The sequence below is a fragment of the Notamacropus eugenii genome, chromosome 3, assembly GCF_028372415.1.
Source record: "Notamacropus eugenii isolate mMacEug1 chromosome 3, mMacEug1.pri_v2, whole genome shotgun sequence".
Classification (NCBI taxonomy): Eukaryota; Metazoa; Chordata; class Mammalia; order Diprotodontia; family Macropodidae; genus Notamacropus; species Notamacropus eugenii.
This window is the reverse complement of record NC_092874.1, coordinates 161,290,356-161,317,007: the sequence shown is the minus strand read 5'-3', so window position 1 is coordinate 161,317,007 and position 26,652 is coordinate 161,290,356. Positions and strand designations below refer to the sequence as shown.

The window sequence follows — 26,652 nt, the reverse complement described above, 5'->3', positions numbered from 1 at the left end:
ATTTTCCATTAAAAAAACCCCAAAACTTCTGTCTAATTATGAAAATACTACATTTAAATTTTCCAAAACTTATAATGTTTTACGTCTGTCTCTAGTTGTGGGCTTAGTGTCTTCTAAACAATAGAGGTTATCATCACCAATTCCAAAAACTGCGTCTTGCTTTTGCTGAAGTATCATTACTTATTTAAAAGTATCTGTAAAATGCGTGTTTAGTGACTGAGCATCGACCATACCCTGAACTGGTCCTACAGAAGATTAATGGGAGTGTACAAGAATGTCTCCCATGGCAAAATAAAACAGAAAGCAAAGAAACAGAAAACCCTGACTCTAAACTCTGTATTTATGTAGTGTGCCAGCAAGGTGAATGGAGGAAAATATGGCACCACCAAGGATTATCCCGATGAGGCAATCAGATTTGCAAGAAGTCACCCATTAATGCATCAGCCTGTGAAACCTGTTCATAAGAGGCCAATCCTAGTAAAAACAGATGGAAAATATAACCTGCAACAGATAGCAGTTGATCGAGTTGAAGCTGAAGATGGACAGTATGATGTCTTATTTATTGGCACAGGTAAAAAATAGATTCAATGTAGACCTTTATACTGTCATATAAGTGATAATTTGATAACTAAAATGATAAGAGGGGGGTGGTCTTGGACACTTTTTTTTGCAAATCATTTCATCTGTTCCTTACCGCTGCAAAATAATAATAAACTAACATTTATATAATGTTTAGTATGGGCCAGGCTCTGTGCTAAGGACTTCAGTATTTCATTTGAATCTCACAATAACCCTGGGAGAAAGGTGCTGCTATTGTCCTCATTTTATAGTTGAGGAAACTGAGGCTATAGAGGTTAAATGACTTAACAAGAGTCACACAGCCACTAAGTGTCTGATATCTGATTTGAAGGCAAGTGTTCCCGACTCCAAGTCCAACAGTCTATCCCCTGCACCACTACCTGCCTCAATGAATGGAAAACAAGGGGAGGATGAAGTTCACTGCCTTAGAGCAGAGGATGGGGGGGGGGGCGGGTGGAGAGGAGGGGGGCACTTATCAGACCTAGATTAATAGTGTCAGGGCCAAATTGCATTTTCAGCCAGAAACTGGAATGTGGTATCAGAATCAGGAATATGGTATCTTCTGCCAGATTCCACAAGATGGCTGAGTCTTTTGGCTGGTTAGTGAGTTGTCAGAACCTTTAACAAATCCCATTAAGGAAAAGAGATTGGCTTGAACCTAAGACCACCAAGATCCCTTGCCAGAGGAGGGTGAGCCTCTAGAACCAATCTTGTCATGTGCTGCCCAGGATATTTCCAAATCAGTGTTCATAATTTCAAAGAATAGCAGGATTGCAGAACAGGGTCAGAAACGAGAGATAACAAATAGCTTTTATTAGTGTCCATCTCACCTAATCAAGTACCTGGCATGGAATAATTTTTTAATGAATGCTTACCGAATTAAATTGAATGATCTCAGAAAATAAACCTGAGATGAGGCTATGCTTTGAAAGCACTCAGGGAAACATATAACAACTGGCTTTCTGGAAGGGAAAAAAAAATAGTGTCTGCGTGACACACTTTTAATTTAATCTGCATTATTAACATTTTCCCATCACCTTCCTAAATCTAGACAATCAGCAAACAATAAATCAAGCCCTGATTTGTAGCATGATTGATTTTTGAGGTGTAAATGTTCATACTGCAAATGAACTGGCTTTAGTATAGCCCCTAGACAATTCCCTGGCCTATGCATGCGCAGAGCCGGCTGCTCCTCCCTTATCACCCACAATGTGATTTGAAGACACTTGGACTATGGTATTAGTTTGCAGAATTGAATTAAAACTCTTACCATATTTATAAATATTGACTTTTCCCTTGTCTCCAGAAAGAGTGACATGCATTTTAAATTCCTCTGTTATGAATATGTTTGTTTGATACAGTACAAAAATCACTTTGTTTCTTCCAGAATTCACACTTATATTTTTGTATAAATAGCAATGAAGAAAGGTCTTCATATTGTTATCCAGTATAAACCAAGCTAAGAACTTCTCTAGTTAATACTAAGAGGCAAGGTTTTTTATGTATCACAGTATGATTTTTGGAAAAATAAAGACATGTTCACATTGAGAATGACATGGATTGAGGAATTCAACAAGTGTCCAGTGAATATGATAATGGATACACACACTTTTACATTTTGGTGAGGTGTTACATGTTACTTATCTCTCCAGCTATATAGTAAAATAATTACCACAGCAGATGATCATTACAAGAGTCAGTATCTCCCCTGCTTAATCATTTATCCTTAATATTAATTATATATTTAGTGATTAATATCCTTAATCACTCAAACACAGAGATTTGAAGGAATGAAGACATACATTTGATATGTTACCAAAGTATAGTTTGGCATTTCAAATGAAAGCCATTCCAGTAATATTTATTTTGAGGAAGAAAATGGGAAAACACACCATCCAATTTCCAGAAATGGGCATCTGGCAAAGTTCTATTGGTATCGGTCTCACTTATTCATTGTGTGCAGTAAATTTTGATAATGTTTTGTTTTGTGTATGGCGTGCCAAAAGAAATAGATTAGATATCTATAACAATCAAAAATGTAGTTGACCAGTAGCATCCTTTTAGGGCAATAATAAGGTAAGAATATTGTTATATTAACAAGTAAAATATTTAACAAAGTAATTAATAGTGGAAAAAGTGTAGAATAGACAGTTTGTTAAGAAATAAAAGAATGTGTGTGCATTAACGAACAGTCCATGAATAATTTCATCAACAAATCTGGTAGCTTAAATTTATCTGTGTATATGTCCTTTCCTTCCTTTTAGGTTATAAATACATTAAAAACAAGAATTCCATTCTTTGTGCCCCCAAAATCTAGCACAATAGCATGTGCAGAGAAACTATTTAATGAGTTAATATTAAGTTTAATTAAACAACTCATTTTACTTCAGTACTTAAGGAAGTTCATTCATCCTTCTAAATTTCTTAACCTGTAGAATTTCTTTGAGTTATCTATATTCTACCAGGAAGAAGTCAACACAAAATAAGTTTTAACTTATGAGTTACAAAAGAAATGCCCATTACTTTTTTATAAGGTACACTTTATTAACTAGGGCTGTTATGGAACTGAATTCCAGTTCCAATTTATTCTTTGCATTTAACAGTTAAAGTTTGGACCCAGTATCTGGAAAATTCATCAAAAAATTTGCATTGAAATGTGATTGTCTTTCTTATTGATTCATGTTATTTAAAATATTATTTGATTTGATGCTTATATTTTGAATGAACTTTTATTTATTTGGCTTTAGCATATATATGAAAATGTTAATAATAAATGTTTATTATATAATCTCTGGGTTCTTTTTCTTAATGGTAAAATATTTCAGATATGAACATTTTACACAAAGCAGCTTTGCTAACAATATTTCAGTGAAGTATAATTCTTATCTAAATCAGAAATAAAGGAAAGTTATAGTATGAGTACATCAAAATTCAATATGAGATGAATATTATGAAGAATGTTCAAAGAACAAAAATAAAATTGGAAATAGTCATTTCGAAAGTGTATTTGTAAGGGAGAATTTATTATAAGAACCTAGACTTTAGAGAGGGATATTTAACGTTTTTAGAAATACTCCTATTTTTTAATGTTTTGAGAGTATATCTTCAGCCTATATTTTTTTCCACTTCCTCGTTGTTTATGAAAGGAAATTACCTTTTAAAAACTCTTTACATGCAATCTTTCCCCTAAACTATGGCAATTCTGAAGGATTTTAATGGGAAAACCTTCAAATGACACCAAACTAGAAGCACATAGGAAAAATTGGATAAAGTATTTTAGCTTTCATGTAGTGATTGTGAGTCATGGAATACAATGGTGTCCAAAGAATTAAGTTTGGAAATTAACCAAAGAGCAATGAAGAGGAACATGGTGGATATGAAAAGGCTGCAGTACATCTCAACAAAGGAATTATGAAAGAGAAGCAGAGCAAAGTATCACCCAGGAAATGCACGTGCAAACAAGAGATGGGTTAGTCATGTGGAGTGAAGAAAGGATCATCTATGAAAAGTTTGTGTCTTCCATTGATGTTGTTGGAATGTAAAAATAATCAAGGAAACTCTCCCTGAGTGAGCTCTCTGTGGTGAACTCTCAGGGGAAGTCATAGACAAGAATCTTGATATAATTCAGCCAGAATCTATTGTTATTTGTGTCTTGAGTACACCCATTGGTAACATTCTAGATCTTCACCAGTTCAATAGGACATTTGAGTATCTGAGTTAAATGGAAAGAGCGCTGGATTTTAAGGAACAGGGGTTATAACACCAATTCTGCTACTACTTCACTACTAAATGGTTTGAGGGGACAGATTTCAACAACCTCACCAATTCCATTTTTGGAAAATATATGTACAGACAACCTAAGCATGAGCAGGTAACAGTGAGTGAATGTGAATGTGATGTGATTGAGTAAAAATAGTGTCAAAATGCTAATGCTCAGGTGAACTCTGATGCTAGAAAAGGAAGCTGTGTGTGTGTGTGTGTGTGTGTATGTGTGTGTGTTGAAACTAGATTGGGGAAAAATGAATCTTCATTTCTGGAGATAAGTGAGATACAGCAACGAGAAAAGGCAAATCTGGTCTTTTTTTTTTTTTTTTTTTTTTTTTTTGCTTATGTTTCTTCAGCTAACAAAAAGGACAGAACAAAAATGTCTAATGGGGAGTTCATAATCAAAATAAGTAAGAAGATATTAATGAGATCACTGAGATACTCTTCATTAATTTAAATTGTCTGACCTACATGATTTACCATCTTTACAAATTGGGCTAGCAGATACAATTACAAAGGCATGATCAATGCTATTTGAAAGGTCATGGAAAATAGGAGAGGCACTTCAAGATTAAGGAAGGGCAGATGGAGGGAGAGAGAGAGAGAGATAGAAACAGAGACACAGAGAGAGAGAGAGACAGAGAGAAAGGATAGAGAGATGAGAAACACTAGGCAAGTGAACTTAGCTTCAATTACTGGGAAAACTCTAGAATGGATTGTTAAAGATATGATTAGTGATCAAGACATTGTTGAAGCTCATATAAAGTTGTGGTGGGAGGTCTCTAAAGAATTTCAAAGACTCAAGTCAACTCCAAGTCAGTTGGAAAGATTTATTAGAGTTTTGAAGTTTCACACTCTAACAAATGGTTAAGTGCTTTAGAGGAATTTAGCCACTTCATTAAGACAAGATGTACAATTTTATAGAGAATATGATGCTGATTACACAATAAAAGTTTATATAGAATATAGGAATATGATTAATATTAAAAAGTCAGGAGGAGTATGTCAAGGGATAAGGTAATGGAGGAGGGGTCCTAGCCTTAGTGGAACTGCGCATGCAGTTACCCATAATACATACTGTTAGGGGGTGTGTATATATGGTAATGGTATTATTATAAGCCTCTCCATGTCATAAGTTCACTCAAGCTCAGTTCTTTACTATTACCGCACAGGCACTATTGTAGGGTAGGCCCCTTCTACAGTTTGGTGGTCAATTATCCTGCTCTACATCCTGGTGGTGCTGTCTTCTGATTGGCTAACTGTTGTGGCACTATCTGGTCAAGATGAATATTTAGGTATCGTGATTCTATCTTGAGCTAAACAGATGATATGATTGTGGTTGACTAAAGAACACACCTGTTTCTGTGGGAAGGGTTCTGGGGTTCATGGCTGGGTTCCTATGCCTGCTGTTTCTGTGAGAACTATGAGTTCAGGAATACTCCTGTTGTTCTAGTGAGCAGTGAGGTACATAGGAAGAAACTGGGACATTGGTAGAGGGAGGAAGGAAGATGGATACAGTGGACCTTGAGGAGGGGTCTATAACAAAGGTAAAATATTGAGGCTGGGGCAGCTCTATTAGGGCTCATCAAGATGATTTTAATGAGTACTCATGACTTCATCAAGGATTGATCATGCCAGATGAACATTTTTTTCTTTTTTTTATTCTTTTGATAGAATTACTAAACTAATAGATCAGGGAAATGTTTAGATATAGTTTGCCTAGATTTTAGAAAAGCATTTCATAAAACCTTTCAAGCTAATCTTGTGGAAAAGATGGAGAGATGTGAAGTAGATGAAAATATAGTTAGATAACTAGTTAAATGATCACCCTCATTAGAGGCTCAATACAGTAGTTGCTATTGCTTCAAATAGCAAGAGTTCTCTCATGGTATATCCTAGCAATCTGTTCTTGGCCCTATTATTAATATTTTTGTTAATAACTTAGATGAAAGTATAGAAAACATTCTTACCAAAAGTGCAGAAGGCACAAAACTGAGGATAGAATTCCAAAATATCTTGACCTGTTGAGTCTTAATACGATTCAATTCAATAATGATAAATTTGCATTCCACAAATCAATCTCATTTGTACAAGATAATCATCATAGCTAACATTTATATAGCACTTGCTTTGTAAATGTAAGACTTTACAGCGTAAACATTTTATAGTTATTTCATTTGGTCCTCACAACCCTGGAAGGTAGGTGTTACTATTATCCCCATTTTGCAGATGAAGAAACTGAGGCAAATAGCATTTAAGAGACTTACAAGGGTCACACAGCTAGTGTCTATGGCTAGATTTGAGCACAGGTCCTTCTGACTCTAGCTGTACTCCCATCAGCGGTCTGCACTTTCAGTATAAATCAGCAGTACAAAGCTATTTCAGTGACTTCAAGAATAAGGAGGCTATAGTCCCTCTGTATGCTGCCCTACAAAAGCTTTTATGTAAGAATGATATTGGGAAACTAGAAAACATCCAGGGAAAGGAAAGTAGGATGATGAAAGGTCTTGAATACCTGTCAACTATGAAATGACAGAGGGAAGTGGAGGCATGGAATCTGTCTTCAAGTGTTTGGGAAAGAGGTTAGATTTGTGAGGTCAGTTTGTCTTCCCAACAGTTAAAACCGTCCAAAAGTCCTACTCCAGGAGATAGATGGTTTCCCCTCATTGGAGATCCTCAAGCAGAGGCTGCGTCTCACTTTGGTTTTATCATACAGATAATTTTTGCATAGAGATTAGAGGAGATAACCACTGATCCCTTCCTGTGATTCTTACTCAAATCTTACTTTACTCACCCATAAAATATAGATAATACTTGAGAAACTACCTGATAGGGTTATTACAAATAATATACTTTGCAAAGCTGAAAAAACATTATTACTTACACCATTACTATCATCTAAAATAACAAGACTTTTGTTATTGCTATCATTATGACTTCAGTACATCTGTGATGCCATAGGGCAACCCCCTGCCTCCTTTTATCACTGCTCTACTTTCACATAGTGGAAACAAATAGGCTGTTATATATTACCTCTTTAAAATTCAGGGTTTTTTATTTAATGAGTATTTATTTTCTCCTCATCCCCAATGCTCCCTTCTAATGAAAAAAGAGAAAAAGAAAGAAAACCCATTTAACAAAACAAATGAAACATTCCCCCATTGGCCATGTTCAAAAAATGGTATTATGTGCTACATATTTGAGTCTGTAAATATGGACTTCATTGTCAGGAGTTGGAGCATTCTTCATCGGGTCTGTTGTGTCATGTTTGATCATCATGTTGATCAGAGTTCTCAGATCTTTCATAATTGTTCCTTTTTTTACAGTGTTGTTATTGCACAAATTATTTGACTGGTTCTGTTCATTTCCCCCTCACCCTGCAGCATATTTCCAATGATGGACTTATGTGAAAAAGTGGAATAAGGCAGATTATTAATGCTATTATCCTCATCATTATCATCAACACTATTTTTTGTTATTTCAGCCCTCCCTCACTCAAAACAAAGTCAAGGGCAAGTCATGTCATTATTTCTCTGATGGCATGGTCTTCTTCGGCAACAAAGGACGAACACACACATTTTTGTTATTATCCTATATCAGAAACTCTAGCCCACATGAATTTTATATTATATTCAAGAGATAATGTGTTGATATATATTATATTAGTGACCAAGTAAGATATTTGAATAATCTGCAAACAGAAAGTCCAGGTAAAAATTAGGCTACTTTGGAATCTGCCTTTCATTATTACGTATCAGTAACAGGTTTAGAAACAATCAGATAATAATTAAGTTCTTTCAGTTAAAAAATCAATAATTCATGACAAATTAATGTATTTGACTATTTATGCATCTGCTAGTAAACAGTATTAATATTATATATATATATACATATAATATACATACATACATGCATATGTGTGTGAATAGAACAACTGATCGTGTGTGTGTGTGTGTGTTTCTTTTGCCAGTATTAGACATGAGTCAGGGAAAAAAATGTGCTGCAAAAGGAAGTGGAAAGGGATTTTTTGCATTTAAGATTTTTTCTCTAATAATAATCATTTTGTTTATGCAAAAAAAAATTGTTACCTAACTTTTGGATTCTTCTTGTTCTCCCTTCCTTTTCTAGACAGTGGCGTTGTGCTAAAAGTAATCACAATTTACAACCAGGAAACAGAATCAATGGAAGAAGTCATTTTAGAAGAACTACAAGTATTCAAAGTACGTATGGATGGCAGCAACTATTTTTAAATCAATAAATAATTAAACAGACTGATGTATTTCTAGAAATCTAGTCACAACATCAATTTGTGCTTAATTCTTTATGTATTGTCAGTTTCAAAAGAACTTGAGTCTGAAAAGTGTTAAAAATACAGATAGGATCTTCTGTTCTAATTTTCTTTTCAAATAAGAAGGGCAGTATTTTTCCTACACCAATATATTTTAACATATTCTATAAAAATAAAAAATGATACCAATTTCCTAAGTCCTCAGGGAATTAGTCCCAATATTTTCTAGTTATCATTTGCATAAAAATAGTATCATATCGGGCAAGCATTTTGGAAAAAAATATTTTAAATCAAAAAACTTGACATAGACTAAAGGTAACTTATATTCATTTACCTTAGAATATGTTTATCATCTGGTCATTCTACATCTGTCTCTCATCTCTATCCTTCCTTTTCTCTTTCACCCCACCATAGGATTCTCTCTGACTGCTGTCTCTCAGGCTGCTTAGTGCTTTCAATGTGCTCACCATTTTTTAAAAAATACATGAGTAGAGGCCCTTGATAATAAAAATGTGTGAATATATAAGATGACTCAAAAGTCTTAATGTAATTTTAATATTAAAGCTTATTTCAAGCTAGGTTTAAAAAAAAGCTAATAACGTTTAAAAGTCTCAGACTGTTAGGCCATCCTCTAATTTCCTTGATATAGAACAATACATTTTCTATTTCCTTTCTATTTATTATAAAATTCTATTTCCTTCTTACTTCTATTCTAAAAACTATTTTCTCTGTGTTAGAAAGGACATTTTATAAGAAAATGAGCTGCTGTATGTATATGTAAGTGTAAATAGCTAGGCCTTAACATCTATTCTTTTTTTTTTTAACCCTTGTCTCAAAATGCCTTTTCCTTTAAAATATTTGTACACAAAAGTTTGATTTCCAGTGAGGCAACACCTTTTCTAACTTTTTTCTCTAAACAGATAATATTAGTTGTGGAAGATGTACAGATATAGACTTGCAGATTTTTGATCATCCAATTGGAAATATTTTCTATATTATTCTTTCATCTAGGAAAATGTGAATGTGATACAGTAGACTGAAAATAGGTGCCTAAATATGGCAGAGACCCCAGTTCCTCCACTTCTATTCCAAAAAAACTTTAAAATGGCACCTACGTGAATAAGTAAATAATAATCCAGAAATCAAATGAGTTCATACGATGACTTCTTCGCCAGAATAGCATAAAAGATCAGTCAGAAGCCCACTGGCAATAAGAAAAGAGTCCAACCAGTATCCTGCTCAAATGAGAAGGTAGCCCATCAGCCCACCAGGCACTAACCATATATGTAGCATTTCATAGTCTATGAATGGAGATAGCAAAAGTGAATGGCTAAAGCCAAAAAGAAGATCTTGGGGTACTATGGCAAAAGCATTCCCTCCAGAGTCAGAAGACCTAGGTTCAAATTTTGTCAACATCACTACTTGTATGATCCCGGCAGCTCATTTAACCTACCTTCCCCTCATTTATTTAACAGTGAATTGAGAGGATTGGATTTGATGGCCTCCAAGATCCCTTCCAGTTCTCCATTTGTTCCTATTTGGATTGGTTAAATTATCTACTACTTTGACAAAACTTACATTTATATAGTTGGCTTGGGAATTTTTAATCATTCTTCTTTCCTTTAAACTTATTTATTTAAAAGGTATATTTTTTAAAAATCTTGATCATCTTTTCCCTTTCAGGTTCCAGCTCCTATTATTTCCATGGAAATTTCTTCAAAAAGAGTAAGTATTGTTCACAGTGGCTTAATTACCATGAAATGATGTATGATGTAATTGATTAATATCAAATGTATGTGTGTGATAATGCAACCCTTTTCCCATGGAACAAGTTATACTTAATTTATTAAAAAAAAAAAGACATATAATTTAACATTTAATAGATTTCTTTGTCTGGCATGTCCAGCAGAAGAATCTCTTCACTGGGAGTTCTTTCGATTAATGAAATTACAGGTCAGTACAAGAAAAGGAATAAAGGACCATGGAAGTCAGCTTGCTGTCTGCAATCATTGCCTTTCTTTGTTCCCTCAAGATCTTTAGAAGGACATTTGTAATTTTCTTAGATCATAGCAGAATCCTGTCTAGACATAGGATGATAAAAGAGTCATTTATTGCATTTTCATCTACTTCTCTGATTCTTAATAGTTTTGATTTCCTTATCTTTAATTCTACGGAACCATTTTATAACTTTGTAAAGTGAAATGTTGCCATCCTTCATGTTTTCCTTAAATAAGCACTGTCCCTTCCTACTCTTTTTAGAATTAGGAGGTCAATAGCCATTTCAAATTAAAAGGCTTAGGAGGGGAGAGAGAGTGCAGTATCATTAGTGGTTAGAAGCTGTTCCAATGGAAATCTATGCTTAGTCAGGGCTATTTAGAGGTGGGTCTGTGTGTTGTAGGTTAGTGGAAAATGGCTCATTTTTGTCATTGGAAGTCCTTCCCTTTGATTTCTACAGCAACAGCTGTACATCGGATCTGAATCGGCAGTGGCCCAAATCCGATTCCACCAGTGTGACATGTATGGTACAGCTTGTGCTGATTGCTGCCTCGCAAGAGACCCATACTGCGCATGGGATGGTATCTCCTGTTCCCGCTATTACCCAACAGGAACACATGCAAAAAGGTAAAAATGATGACTTCTCAACATTTGGACGTATGACATCATTATTTGATACGCAGAACTTTCCTTCTCTAGAGAAACGGTCGCTAAAGTCTTGTCTTCTGAAGTGAAATGATATTGAAATCAATGAATTTAAGGGAATATCAGTGAAAGCATGTAGAGTTATGCAGATAAAAAAACCTTCATTGATATTCTTTAATTTACTTTCAATTCACCTGTGTTAACATGTCCATTTATATATTGTCATTGAGATGTTGAGACCCTAGACATGCTAAAAGATATCTATATCTATATATATATATACATACATATGTATATACATATATGCATATACCTACACATATACACATATGGACACGTAGATGTGCATGTATATGTCTATATGTATGTCTATATGACTGTGTGTGTATATATATATATGTATATATGTATGTATGTATTTGTGTATGTGTATAGTCACTGGAGCCCTGGATTTGGAATTAGAAGATCTTGATTTTAATTCCGCCACTGTCACTTACTGCTTGTGTGATTTGGGATAAGTTACATCTCTTCCCTGGGTCTTATTTTCCTTATTTGTTAAAATTAAGGGGATGGTCCAAATCTTATGATCCTCTCTTGGCCTTCTAACATATTAAACATGAAGGACGTGCTCTTCCCTCCTCTCCCTTCCCCTGCCCTCCCCTCTTCCCTCCTCTCCTCTCCTCTCCTCTCCTCTCCTCTCCTCTCCTTTCCTCTCCTCCTTTCTCCTCATCTCACTACTCCTGTCCTCTCCTCTTCTCTGGTCTTTTATCCAGGAGAAGGTACACTCTATGACCAAAAGCTGCTTGTTTTCCTTTGGGTTTACTGGCTACATTTCTTGTGCAAAGACCAAGCCTTAAATCCCATTCACTCTGGAGCTCATAGACTGGACAACAAGTCCCCACACACCTACCACTGAGTGTATGTAATTACTAGATAGCAACTTTTTCTGTTTTACCTAGGAACCCTGAGGGTCTCCCCCTCCCAGTCTGATTGTTATTTTTTGATTAAAGGGAACATCCCTTATATAACTACTTAAAGAAGCCTATTTATCGAATGGGTTTATCTCACTCAAAGTGAGAATTCGAAAAGACCTTAGCTTGAAAGGGCCAGGGTTTCCCATTGCATCCTGGGCCATCTCCAGTCTACCTGATGAATATCAGGGCACTGGACCCAGATGGTTCAGGAGAAGAAAGTGAGGTTGGCGACCTTGCACAGCCCTCCCTCACTCAAATCAAAGTCAACTGCAAGTCATGTCATCATCTTGATGTCATGGTTCTCTTCAAAAGACAAACACAACAACAACTTACATTTAATAGTTGTGTAATCATAGGAGTAACACATCATCTCAGTGCCTTTGGAAACTTTCTAGGACTTAACTACTAAGTCATGAAAGAGTTGGGATACACACACACACACGCACACACACATACACACTGATACATACATATATATGCACATATATACACACATATAAATACACCAATATATGTGTGTATTTTATATATATGTATATATACATATACATATATATATTATACACTTGCACATACCATGGAAGCACTGTATGTTGATGAAATTAGTTCTTCTTTAAAATAATAAAAATGTGAAAAGATAAGTGACTTAAGGTCCTACCATAAGAAACAGAAAGAATGATTATTCATTGCTAGCTCCAGATTTATATGCATATATTACAATCACAGAATAAGTTTACGAGGTTTGCATTATTTGGAAGAATATATTTCTCCTATTCTAAAAAGCAAATAAAAAGCAATAATGATCATTAATTTTATGTGGATATAGTTATATATGTCTATAGGTAGAGCTCGATAATTATATATGTATGTATATACATTATGTATAAGTTCATGAACTCTCAGTACCCATCACTGTTAAAAAAGATGGCATTCATCTCCATTCCAGCCCCACCCCCAACCTTTCCTCTTTCTATTTATTCCCATCTTCTTGTAGCATTAGGAGCTGGAGAGCCTCAAACTAAGTCAGGCCTAATTGCATCCAGAAGAAATTAATTCTTTAATTTATGAGATGACATTGGGGAGACAAGGAAATGAGTAAAATGTAAAATCCTTTTAGATAAGACATGAAGTGAATGATATGCACAAGCGGGATAGTAAATGATTTTTTAAGGGGGAAAACATTCTTAAAGATTCCAGAAGGACATTTTTTACTTGGGGGAAAAAATCAAGATAAATTCTGTTGAGAACTCATCAAACCAATTTATGCATGATGTCTCTCAAAGGTAGTGGTACAGACCTGGTGATAACAGTTTGCCTGCCAATTTAATTATATGCTTTATCTATGAAAATAAAATCACATCAAAATAATGGATGGCTATAGTTATGAGTTCATGGAATGCATATTAAGCCATCCACTTCCTAAAGTACTCCTTACGTGAAATAGGCATTTTTGTCAATGAGTAAATGAAAGATGCCAGATAAGAAATTATGAGGACTCTGTGTATAAGCAGACACAAATAAGTGAATTTGGAGAAAATTGGTGTTAGGGAATTTAGTATGATATCAGATTTTCCAGCACTTAATAGATGTGTAACTATGAGCAAGACATTGTCATTACACTTAGTAAATACTGGAGGTTCAGATATGAGGCTAGGTCTTCCTGATTCCAGGCCACACTACCTTTCTTATTGCTGAGTGAGCAGTATGGTGAATGAGTAAAGAAGTCTGACATTGATTATTTAAACCTTCACAGAATAGCTTTATGTGGAAAGGTGCTGCAAAACAATTTAATCAAATATGCTGTGTTTGCAAAAGCTTTAAAAATTTACCCTTTACCTGGAAATCAATATCACTAAATGGTCTGTACAAAAATTCTAACTGAAACAGATGTATCCACTTTTTCCACCCTGCCTTAGATCAACTGCTGCTTGTCTTAGAAACTCATGCCTGGAAGGCATAAAAAGTGTTTAGATAAACATGAAATGGGGAAATGGCAAGCTACTACACATGAGGGATTCAGAGGTTTAAGAGAAAAAAATAATAATTTTAAAATAAATCCTGTATTTGCCCCATGTCCTCTGTGCCAGGTGCTTCTAATCTGTTTCATTTGAAAGTGAATATTTTAACTCCTAGGCAAATGCATGACCTATGTAATTAATGAAACGTGTGACTTAATTCAGTACACATGAAAGACAGAGGGAAATCCCTTCCCTACCCCGACCCAAACTCCAATGACTATAGTTCTGCACAGGTCATTGCCATTTTGGTAACAGAATAAAAATCCCTAAGTTCCTTCAACAGGAATATATTTGAACTCTGGGGTTTCCCAAGGAGCCATGGTGTATTTCTTTACTTAAATCCTATAAAGTTATGTGAATTTAAAAATAAAAAAAATGATTCATTTTCTAGATAAAATGACCAAAGCCAAGATAAAACAAAGGTGTAAGATGAGAAACAATGAGTCATAGGTTCATTTTTCCTGTTTCTCCTTTTTACTAAATAGTTATTAATGTCTTTTACTTACATTTCCTCTGTAACCCTCTTCTCCTTCCCTCCTGGAGAGCCATCCCATATAACAAAGTCGTGTTTTGTTTTTAAGAAAAAGATCTTCTCTTTGTCTTATCTTCTAAGCAAAAGTAATAAATGCACTAAAACATCTGACAGTATATGTAATATTACATAATGGTGGACCCCCTAACTCTGCAAATTCAGATAGACTTGAAGATCATGTAGCAAGAGCCAGAAGGAACTTCAAAGGCCATCTGTTCCCTCTCCCTTATTTTGTGGGTTAAACATCTGATGCTAAAAATGGTAAAATGACTTACCATGCTTACATAGGTAGTAATCATTAGAAGTGGAAAAGTAAACACAGGTCTTCTAGTTCTAGGGCCAGACAGTGCTTTATTCACGATGCAACACTATCTCCCTTCCCCCAAGTGGTCTAAATAAATTATCACTGCTTGATTATAGAATAGTGGTATGTAGTGTATACTTATATTATACACACACACATAGTGTAAAATGCAGTACATTTACTTAGTATGCCTGTGAGAATTGTTGATAATAATTATCTGCTTTGATGGAAGTTAGGCTGAATAATTGATTAGTTCAAGGAAATAGTTTTTGGGATATGGTCCATCATAGAAGAAAGTACAGAAAAAGACTGAGAAAAAGGAACAAAGAGGCCAGTGAAGACTTGCTTAGAGAAAGTTAAGTGGGTAGGATGAGGAATATGGGGGAATGTGAGAAGTGAAGGGATGTGGGTGGAAGTCTTACTCATTAACTTTACCAGTTTTAGTTCCATAAAGCAGTAATGGAGATGTCAAATGGCTTCAGGTTTTGTGAACCATCACCTACCCCAGAGGGGTCTTTATGGATAAGTTCCAACACATGAAGGGAAAATTGTTTGCTTTTATAACAGATCATTTTTACTAAAGACCTGGCTAGAAGCAGAAATTGAAAACTTGCTATTAAAATAAATAGTTCTCTGTTCTCAGAGTGAAAATGACTCAACAGGGGAAAAATTAATTTACAACAAAAATCACTAATGTTCTTTCAAAATATAGCAAACTCCCCCTTTCCTTGCTCTTATATTTTACCTATCGTTTGATAATGTTTTTTTAAAAGGAACATGTTTAAAATTTATCTAACCCCCTCATACCAAAGAATTATTTAAAATTGTTGCAATGAATTATTATTTATGAAATTACATAGTGCATTACAACTCTGTGAGAGATATCTTTATTTTATTCTCAATATTAAAACAAAATATGCGTACTTATTACTCATTTTTGTCCTCATTATATCTTTAGAGTTATTAATTCCTTGACCATAATTTGTTTTCCCCTCCAATTCTTGCTTCATACTACTTTTTGTTTTTTTCAGGGATCTATAACTTGATTGCTATGGGTCTTCTCTCCCACAATACAGATTTTCAGTTTTGCAATTCCTCTATAACTTAATTGCTGATCTCTCCGAGTCGTTATGGCTGAAATAGTCATCACCCTGAATGTCACCTGGTAATGAGTCTCTCCAAATTTTATGAGACATTTAGTCCATCAAATGGCCTATTATCCAAATCTTTTCCAGTTGGTAGAACCTACCACAACTTATGTTTGAATACTATAACCTTTGGGAACTGAGTCATTTCTGTGTCACAGTGAATCTTCAGACACATTACTGGAGGCCCTCATCTTTTGTCATAACAAGTTTTACAGAAGCCATCCCCTGTAATGCCAGTTTCTTTGATTTTTTCTTTTCTCTCACTACTTCTTTCAGGAGGACTTTGTTTTGATACTTTAAACACCAATCAGTGAAGGGAAAAAATACTGAGTTAGAAGTGCCTCATGGTGCTTTTTATTTGTTTGATTATATCTTAGTTCTAGAACACTTTTATAGTATATATGGACATGAAATAATATGAAAGGGTTAGAATTTGTCTTTTTCTTTAAGTTCTAAGTCTTCAGGCCTCTTCTTGTGCCAAGCTTCCAACTGAGTTTATTATAAATTCAGTCTTTCAGTGAAAAGTTTCCCTACATAAAAGTTGAGGGGTAAGGCCATCCAGCAATCATCTGAAGACATAAATACCTATCTAGCCTAGCTTCACATAGTATGGCACATTTATGTATCAATTGACTGAAATAAGATTTGAACCCATCCTTGAAGAATAATTTGTTAGATTTGTTTTAATTCTCGTTTCCAACTATGGTATGAAGTTTTCATTTAATTTAGCAGCATATTTTGTCTACCTACTATGTGCAAAGAAAACTGTGTGGAATGCATAAATAAACAAGAATGCAGCCCTTGCCCTTAGAGTACTTACATTTAAAAAAAGACATAAAATTTATACCCTGATATTTCAAAATGAACCCAGTTTTCAGATGTTATCATAGTTGCTCACCAGTATTTTAAATTTTAAATTTACAGTATCCTTCAACCAAACTAGTTTATCTTCGTGCAGTTTTCTTTGTTGAAAGATGTGCACTTACTTTATAAAAGCAAATTTTAATTCTTTGTAGACTACAGTATTGCGACTCTTTAGCTGACAATATATCTTGAGAAAAATAGTCTGAACCTACAATTCTCTAATGGACCCAATCTGAACACTCCTTTTAATGATACAGATTGTAATTCACCCATACTTGACAATCTCATTGTGACCCTTGTTCATGCTTTCCCTTAAGGAATCACCAGACAAAATATTGTTGTTCTAATGATAGACTTTTCTTTCAAGGAGAGGCTTAGGTTCATTAAAAACATCTCATTCATTTCTTATCATTTTGAAAACACAACCCAGAGCTCCATCTCCCTCCCAGTCAGTTCTGGGACTCACTCAGAATTCTTCTGTAGTCTTTCAAAAATCTATTTGGATGGACAACATTCAATTCAAGATGCTAAACACTTCACAGATCTTAATATTATATATAAATGTGAGGCTTATTGTAATTATTGTTTGAGTAATAGGTAATCTTCATCCATTTTATACCTTAAAGTTAGGCTATATTCTTTTAAAAAATTAAGTTTGTCTCACTAGAAAGGCAATGGAAAGGTGGATGTGAATAGATGAAACTCATTATTAATAAAAATTGTGTAGTAAACAATAAAGGATAGAGTCAGAGAGGGGTAGGACAAAAAAGGAGATGGACTTGTCATTCAGAAAGAGTGGGAAATAACCAATATACAGTCTGCATGCTCTATTGATACTTTGTCTTTATAGAGAAGGTCCCCAGCACACTGCAGAGTTTTTATAGTATGACATGGCCAAGAAGAGTAAGGAGTGTTGCTACCTGCACTGGTGGAGAGAGAGCCTATATAAATGAGATCACAGATTCATCAAAGTATTAAAGTTGCATAGGAAATCTGTTCCCCTCCTCATTTTTATTCCAATCTGTATCATTGTCTGTGTAAGTAATTAATTGTTTTTATGTAGATGATGACTTGTCAAGAGGTATGATATTTCAAAAAGTTATGACATCTTGATCCAGACCTTTGAGTCCATCACTCCCAATGTAGAAATTCCTTACATATGTAACTTTTCTTAGAGAACTGACCATGGAACTACGAAGTTAAGAGTCTAACTCAGAGGCATATAACTAATTTATCAGCAGTTGGTCTTACTCCCATCTTACTGACTCCATGGATGGTCCCCTCACCACTATATACTGCCTATGATCTCAGAAGGGTATTTATTAAAGAAAATATTGGTTAATACTTTTAAAAATACTTTCTAATACAGCTTTTATATTATTTCAATGAATACTCTATGTCTGTGATAAATAGAATTTAGAAAATAGAAAATAAGAATTCTAACAAAGCTGTATAATTAGTTCTCAACTACTGAATGTGATAAAATAAGTTAATATTAATATGTTCTTCCCTAACAACCTTATTTATGCTGATTTATCTTGATAGAGAACAAAATGTTCAGATAAAAATACAATTTTTAATGAAATGTACTTTATTATATTTAGGAACTTTATGAATGTTTTTATTTCAAATAAATATGATTCTTTCACTCCTACCATCTCAACCCACAAATGTCTATTATCACTCTGTATGTTAATTTCAAACCAAAAGGCCTTTCAATATCTGTTTGCATAATACTGTTTTGACAAAGTATAAGGCAGTTCTTTTTACAATGCTTTGGGATTCACATTTAACCCTATGGGACTGTTTCACATTTTTTTTATGGTTCTTAGTCCCTGAAGAACATAATTATTCCCTTTAGTAACATTTGACAGAAATAAAGAAAACAAAATAAATCAGATTTTCTCCTTGTTTAGTATGACTGATCAATTTTTCAGGAGCAAAATTCTCCATGAACTTATAGTGCAGGTGGTTGCTTTTTAAACTCTGGAAAATTGAAAACTGTATATCTTCTAAGCACTGCATTTTTCCCCCTAGACGTTTCCGAAGACAAGATGTTCGGCATGGAAATGCAGCTCAGCAGTGTTTTGGACAGCAGTTTGTTGGTAATTCGAACATAATAAATTGCTACCAGTTGCTTTGTGTATACTTTACAGATAACCATTGCGAAAAACATTAAACATCTAATATGAAGGACCATAGTTATCTTTGCAGTTGACCTTCACAAGAGCAATATTTATTGAAACATTATGTTTCTTTGAGGGCTGAAGAGGGACTTTAAACAGAAATTATTTTTAAATGAATAAAAAGATTCTTTTTACTTGAAAGTATTAACAACTCACAACAGGATTCTCTAGATATTTCAAACCAATATATCACTCTGCCCTTAATGTACATGTCTTGTTGGGTACCTCCAGAACTATTTATGTCTGACATTTATATAGCATGTTCAAATTTGCAAAGCATTTTATATGCATTGTGTCATCTGTTCCTTGTAACAGCATAGGTATTATTAACCCCATTTTTATAGATGAGGAAACCGAGGCTCGTAGAGGTTGTGACTTGTCTAGAGTCAGACAAGAAATGTCAGAAGCCGTATTTTAAGACACACCTCCCTGACTCTAAACAGAGTATTCTTTCCACTGTACGACATTTTCAATATACCTAGAAATTTCCTCATTCCACTTTCTTTTCTACCTGTGCAGAACTGCCTTGTTCCCTAATCCCTCATTCCTCTGCTGTGACCAAGTATGCCTTATCTCTTTCATCTATGAAATGTGACCTACCACTATTCTGACACGAATTCTAGCACTAGGAATGTAGCACATAAAATGTGCTTTCTTCACAAAGTCCTAAGCTTCGTATTAAGCCATGTTTTCTCTACTTATTTTCCATATCAATTACTCCAGTTTCTTACATAGAAGGTTACCTCTAGTTGTCTAAAAGCGTAGTTCAAAGCTCTAATTTCCTCCTCACTTGGGTTTCTTATACCTAATTATTTGAACTGCTTGGACCTGTTTCATTATCTGTAGAGATAGGTGGTATTTGTTTATCCCACCTTAGCTAACTTCCTGACTGTGACCACTGACCCAATGGAAGCCGTCCATCCCCACTATTATCCAGCCAAACTCCCATTCCTGACAGTCTCTAAATGTCTCTCTGCTTTTTCTTCTCATGCCCTGGTAAAACATCCATTTTAAATAACCTTCTTAATGGACCTGGACCTAAATGAGAAAACTTGGAGAAGTTGTCCAACTTTGATTTGAAATAACATTATCTGCCCTCAGGGGACAAGAAGTTCTTAGTTTGGGACAGAGACAAATCAGGGAGAGGAAAAAAAGAAGAGAAAGAGAAGTTAAATACTAACCCCAAAATTTCTTTTACAGGAGAAGTGTTAGATAAGACTGAGGAACGTTTGGCTTATGGTATAGAGTATAACAGTACTTTGCTGGAGTGCACGCCACGATCATTGCAAGCAAAAGTCATCTGGTTTGTACAGAAAGCACGTGAAACAAGAAAGGAAGAGGTAATTTCTCGCTGAGTTCTATATGTTTATAAGATAGACTTTAAAAATTGGGCATTATAGATATTTGCTGATCTGAATTGATGTCTTCTTAAAACTTTTATTATTCTTAAATCATCTTTTTCAATAGTTATCAATCCTTATATCACATTCAAGTTCATTACACTTGGCTGCTGGAAATAGAAAGTTGATCTAGAAGAATGTTCAATGAATTTAATCTTAATATGTCACAATGCTTTTCCAAAATTATAATGCTAATTTCTCACTAAAGTCCAACTCTGATATTTCATCATGTCATAACTAGGTTCTCAAAGGCTGTTCCAACAAAGGACAAGTTTTGCTTGTCTTGCCAAATGAGAACATCTGAATTGAGGGAGATCTAGTAATGGATCATAAATCTCTGAAATTTAAAGATCTAGTTTAGTATGAAGAAATTCAACATAAGGTTGATCAATACAGGATTATTTTTCAGCCACCACAATCTATAAACCACCAATCAGCCAGGATTCATTAAGCACTTACTAAGCCCTAAGGATGCAAAAAGAAACATGAAATAGTCTCAGTCTAAAAGGAGCTTACATTCTAACAAAGACTGTATGTATTAAGGTAAACATAGGTGGTATGGCTTCTTGGTCGGAGGAAATAATCATGCTGATAAAAGCATTGATTGTGACTTGATAAATAAAATTCTAGTAAAAGAATAGCATTTTTCTTAGTATTGCTCCTGTGTTCAATTAGATAATTTTATCTTGTAAACAAAATGAATGATTTGTCAATGAGGTTAAATTACTTTCCTAAGAAAAAGATTATCATCTTTATTAAAAGAAATTTATTACAAGTCTTATTGGATGGTTTTAGAGTAAGGGCCATTACTAGTGAAGGGCAAAGACACAGCCCTGGCCCTTTAGCCATCTACAGGTAAATGTAGAGGATGTTAAAAATATAGAAAATAATAATAATAATAGGTGGAATTTATTTAATACTTCAGCATTTGTAGAGCACTTTACCTCATTTATGTCATGTGATGCTTCCAACAATCCTGTGAGGAAAGTGTGACTGATGAGGAAATAGATATTTAGAGACATTAAATGACTTGCCTATGGTCACTTTGGAAGAAGATTCCTGAGGTGGCATTCATATCTGACTCTCTACTGATGCCAAGTCAAGGACTATTGCCACTATACATACAATACTGCTTCTGTAGACATAAGGAAAATGGAAGGAAAAACACATTAAGTTAGTGGATAAAAATATATTGTTGAAGTATAGATATAGGTCATGGAAAAGTGTCTTCTAAAAGTAGAATGCAGAGATGGATAAGTAATTAAGAAGATACAGGATTTCTTTCTCCATCAGAGAGCAAAACCCATGCATCTCCAATTTTTCATGTCTCTGTTGTCTACAGACATGAGGCATTTTTAGGTTTCCTCAGTCCTAGAAATCTTTACATGATTCTTCTACGCTTATTCCAGTTCTGTTTCTTCCTAACTCCATTCCCTCCACCAGCTAATATAGTCCCACAAAACAAATCAAGACATTGGTTACATGTAAGGATGTGGGTCTCACTTGGCATCACCTTGCAGGCAAGATATTTGAGATATGTTTCAATATTTGTCTTTTGAAGCCCCTACTAGTTACTGTTTTCATTACTTCCAGGGTCTTTTCAAGTTTTTCATATTTTTTGTTGGTGTCATAATTTAAATTTTTCTCCGAGTCATGTTCATTTCACTTTGCATCAGTTCATCCAAGCTTTTCATGCTTCTGACAATCAGTCATATTTTTCATTTTTTATGGTACAAGAATGCTTCATCTCAAACATACTTTGTAATTTATTTAACCTCTGCCATAATTAGTGAACATATATCTTATGTCTAGTTCCTTGTTGTTTCAAAAAGTTCTGCTATCAGTATTCTTGCAGCTATGAGTCCTTTCCATCTAAACTTGATCTCCTTTGTATATATGCCAGGTAGTAGTATTGCAAGATCATAGGCTATTTACAGATAAGCATCATAGAATAGTTCCAAATGGTTTTTCAGAATGGTTGAACCAGTGCACATATACACCATCAAAATATTAGTGTGCTTGTTCTAGCACAGAATTAAAATAAATAATAACTATATTCATCTGGAAAAGTAGAAGGTGAAAAATATCAAGAAAAATGATGAGGGAAAAAAGGCGAAAATGAAGGGAGAAATTTAGCAATCTCACATCTTAAACTATACTACAACACAATTATTTTCAAAACCATTTGGTAGTGGTGAAAAAAGTTGAACAGTGTAAATATGTTAGGTAAACCATCCCCATAAATAATCAAACAGTAGTATTTTGTAGAATAAATCAAAGATTCTAACTCCTAACATAAGGACTTCCTTTGATCTGCTAAAAAATAAAATAAAATAAAATAAAATCTGGAAGGGAATCTGGCAGAAATTAGGCTTAACTAACAACTTAGACACCACCAACACACCATAATGAACTCCAAATGTATACATGCCTTGAAGATTTTGTTACTAGAAGAAGGAATCTTAAATCTCTAAAAAGGATAGAGATGATAATAAAAGATAAAATGGAAAGTTTTGATTACATAAAATTATAAAGTTTTGTATAATCAAAATATATATGGTTAGAATTAGAAGGGGAAAAAGTAATTAGGGAGCAAATTATTTTCCTCCTTTCTTAAAGCTCCATATCCACCTCTTTCATCTCAGATGATCTCACCTCCTCTTATGCTGAAATCTAGCCTACCCAATATAAGTTCTCTCACTTTGTTGGTGTTCAGCTATGTGTGCCTCTTCTTCACCCACCTGGGGTTTTCTTAACTAAGATTCTGGAGTGGTTTGTCATTTCCTTCCCCAGTTCATTTTACAGATGAGGAAACTGAAGCAAGCAGGTTTAAGTGACTTGCACAGGATCACACGGCTAATAAGGGCTGAGGCTAGATTTGAACTCAGGAAGATGAATCCTCATGGCTCCAGGCCCCATACTCTACGCACTGTGGCAGTTTGCCTCTAATCCTTTGCACCTCCATAGCTTCACCTATCTTCTTTCATGTCTTAGAGAAAAAGGTAGGCCCTGCCCTTCGTCCTACTCCTTATGTCCTGTCAGCACCATTTTTCGCAAGTTAGTTCTCTCTCCTGAAATGTCAGTCTTTTTATTTCACTTGCTACTTTTACTCTGCCTATAAACATGATGAGTTTTCTCTTAATTAGGTGATTTTTAAAAATTCCTTTAATCCTATAACTCCTATTGTAATTCTTATCCCTTACAGTAAGTAAACTTCTTAAAAGATAGTTCGACGCTCAATGTTCAAACTTTCTCTTCACTTGGTATTCAAATAGTACTTGGCTTTGCGACTGTTTAGTACAGTTCTGCTCCATTACATACTTCAGTGGATTTGTTTTCTCATCAATGTGAGTCCTTCCTCTATGTGCAGGTCATGACTTATCTTTGTCTTCTCTTCCTCTGTGTGTGTGTGTGTGTGTATGTGTGTGTGTGTGTGTTTATCCTTCATTCTTAAAGAGGACCATGACATCAAGATGATGACATGACTTGCAGTTGACTTTGATTTGAGGGAGGGAGGGCTGTGCAAGGTCACCAACTTCACTTTCTCTTCCACAGTCTCCTGGGTCCACTGGCCTGATACTCATCAGAATGACCCAAGATGACCCAGGATGCAATGGGAGACCCTGGCCCTTTCAGGCTAAGGTCTTATCACATCTCACTTTGAGTGAGATACACCCATTCAATGAAGAGGCTTCTTCAAGTTACTCAAGGGATGACCCCTTTAATAAAAAAAAAAATTACTAGGAGGAGAAGATCCTCAGGGTTCTGTTTCCATACAGTCCCTCTCTATGTCATTCCGTAAATCCTCCAACATGCTGGAGCTCTTTCTCTGGGTCTTTTAAGGAGTGCCCAAGCTGTTCATCCCTTACCCTTCCCTCTGATGAGATGACTTCCTTTTCTGATCATGTATGTCCAAAATTATATTCCTCACAACACTTTTTTGAGCACATTGTCATTGATAGTGTGCTGCAGCATCCATAAACTCACTATTCACAGTGATTGTTTACCATACAATACTATATGCTATAGGTATCTGTGATGGTGCCTTATCAATACCATAGACTCTATGGTCAGTGAAGGCAGGGACTGAAACTTATCTCAATTTTGTGTTGACAACCAGGCCTACTACTGTATTCTGCACACAGTTGATATTTAATAAATGTTTGCTGAGTAAATAAGGATTAATTTCCTCAGTCTTAAAGTCTGTGTGTGCTCTGTATGGATGGATTTGATCATATCTCTTCCCAAAAACTTCATGTGCCCATCCCATTCACTCCCGAATATAGTTCTAACCCCTTTTCATTTTGTTCAAGCAATAAATTTAGTTCAAATGAACATTTACTGAATTATCATATTCCACTCCCATTTGTATATTCTTTATTGAAAAACAAAATAAAACTCACTGCATCTCTTTCATATTCTATATTTTCCAATATCTACTCTTCTCTGGACATCCCTTTCTACCTTCAATTTCTGCCTCTTCCTGGTGAAACCATATCCATTTTTAGGATTTTGTTCAAGTACCACCTTCTTCATGAAGTTTTCACTGATAGCCTAATACCAGAAATGATAGTTCCCTCTTTGGAATCCTCATAGGACTTGTTCTGTATTTTTCCATGTTCTAATCATGTTCCTTTTTATTATATAATTATGTGTGCATGTGTATTATCTCACCTACTGTACCTTAAGATCCTTAAGTGTGGAGACTTATATTATCATTAAGTATATATTACACATATATTTATATATATATTACTTATTTTGCTTATGATTACTTATTACTTGTATCTCCTGGTCTGCCTAGAATATTTTTCATAGAATAGGTACTTTGTATATATTTGCAAATGAGTCTCAGAAAACAAGTTCTGGAAATTCTAATTCTAAGATAGAAGCATATAGGTCTCTCAACTAACCCCCAAATTATTAAGGTTTATGTATTATAATCCTGAAACAAAAATTCTCCAAGAAATTAGTTTAAAAATAATACAAAGAGGACCTGGAAGTCTGCTGATAAGGGAGACTGAATTGACTTATACCTAACAGGCATGACCCATGTAGTGCTGAAATTTTTCTGTTTTATTTCATCAGAAGTGGATGAGAGCTCCTTTTTAGCCAGTCATCACTGATTTAGCAGTGTATAAGAATGTCTGATATTCTGAGGTGAATATCCCCAGACATTGTGTTATTAATGGCTTTCTTCACTCCATCTGGCCTGTTTCAGATTAGAATCTCATTCTAATCTTGTCTCGGGTGGAAAAACTTTGCCTTGTCAGTCTTTCTGACATGATGCATCCATCAACATTCCGCAGCAACATTCATTCTCATTTCTGCTGTAATTTGCTGCTTCTCTCATATTGCTTTATTAAAACTTCTGTCCTTTCTATTTTTATCTTTTTTTTTCTTTCTATACAGTTCTCTTAAATGATACATGGAATAGGGCCTGGATTAGGGACTAAACCTGTGATTTCATTGATGTAACTAACTCCTAGGTGAGGAAATTCTCTCCAGCAAGGTAGATCATTATCGTTTCCCCTCCTTATTGTTTTGGAAAGGTGTCTATCACTCACTCAATAAATGAACACTTATTCAGTGCCTGTCCTATGCAGACACTGAGCTAAACCTGGGGAAAAGAAAAAGAGGCAAAAGAAAAAACTGCCTTTGTTTTCATGGAGCTTAAAATCTAATTAATGACAAAAAACAGCAATAACAAGGAGGAAGAGAAGGAGAAGGTAGAGAAAAAGGAGAAGGGGAAGAAAAGAAAAGGGAAAGAGAAGGAAATGGAGGATGAGAGGAAGAGAAAGAAGAGAAGGAGAAGAAGGAGGAGAAGGTGGAGAAGGAGAAAGACAACAAGCACCCATCAACATCAGTTGAAGTGAGTTGTTGAATGTCAGCCAACGTGTATGAGAGGTAGAACCCGAGCCTCTGAGATCAGCTCTGTATCCATTACAATACAC

General features: G+C 34.8%; 1 protein-coding gene across 3 annotated transcripts in view; it reads left to right on the top strand.

Moving 5' to 3' along the window:
* Window positions 1-26,652, top strand: part of SEMA3E (semaphorin 3E) — a 344,413-nt gene that overhangs the window by 299,778 nt on the left and 17,983 nt on the right. For all 3 annotated transcript variants that reach the window (XR_011976936.1, XM_072653225.1, XM_072653226.1), the window contains exons 11-16: window positions 349-571; window positions 8,473-8,564; window positions 10,316-10,357; window positions 11,088-11,254; window positions 19,150-19,217; window positions 20,499-20,638. Coding sequence is in view for 2 of the 3 variants with exons in the window: in XM_072653225.1 (XP_072509326.1) it covers window positions 349-571; window positions 8,473-8,564; window positions 10,316-10,357; window positions 11,088-11,254; window positions 19,150-19,217; window positions 20,499-20,638 (732 nt within the window). In the remaining variant the exon portion in view is untranslated. The remainder of the gene's footprint in view (window positions 1-348; window positions 572-8,472; window positions 8,565-10,315; window positions 10,358-11,087; window positions 11,255-19,149; window positions 19,218-20,498; window positions 20,639-26,652) is intronic.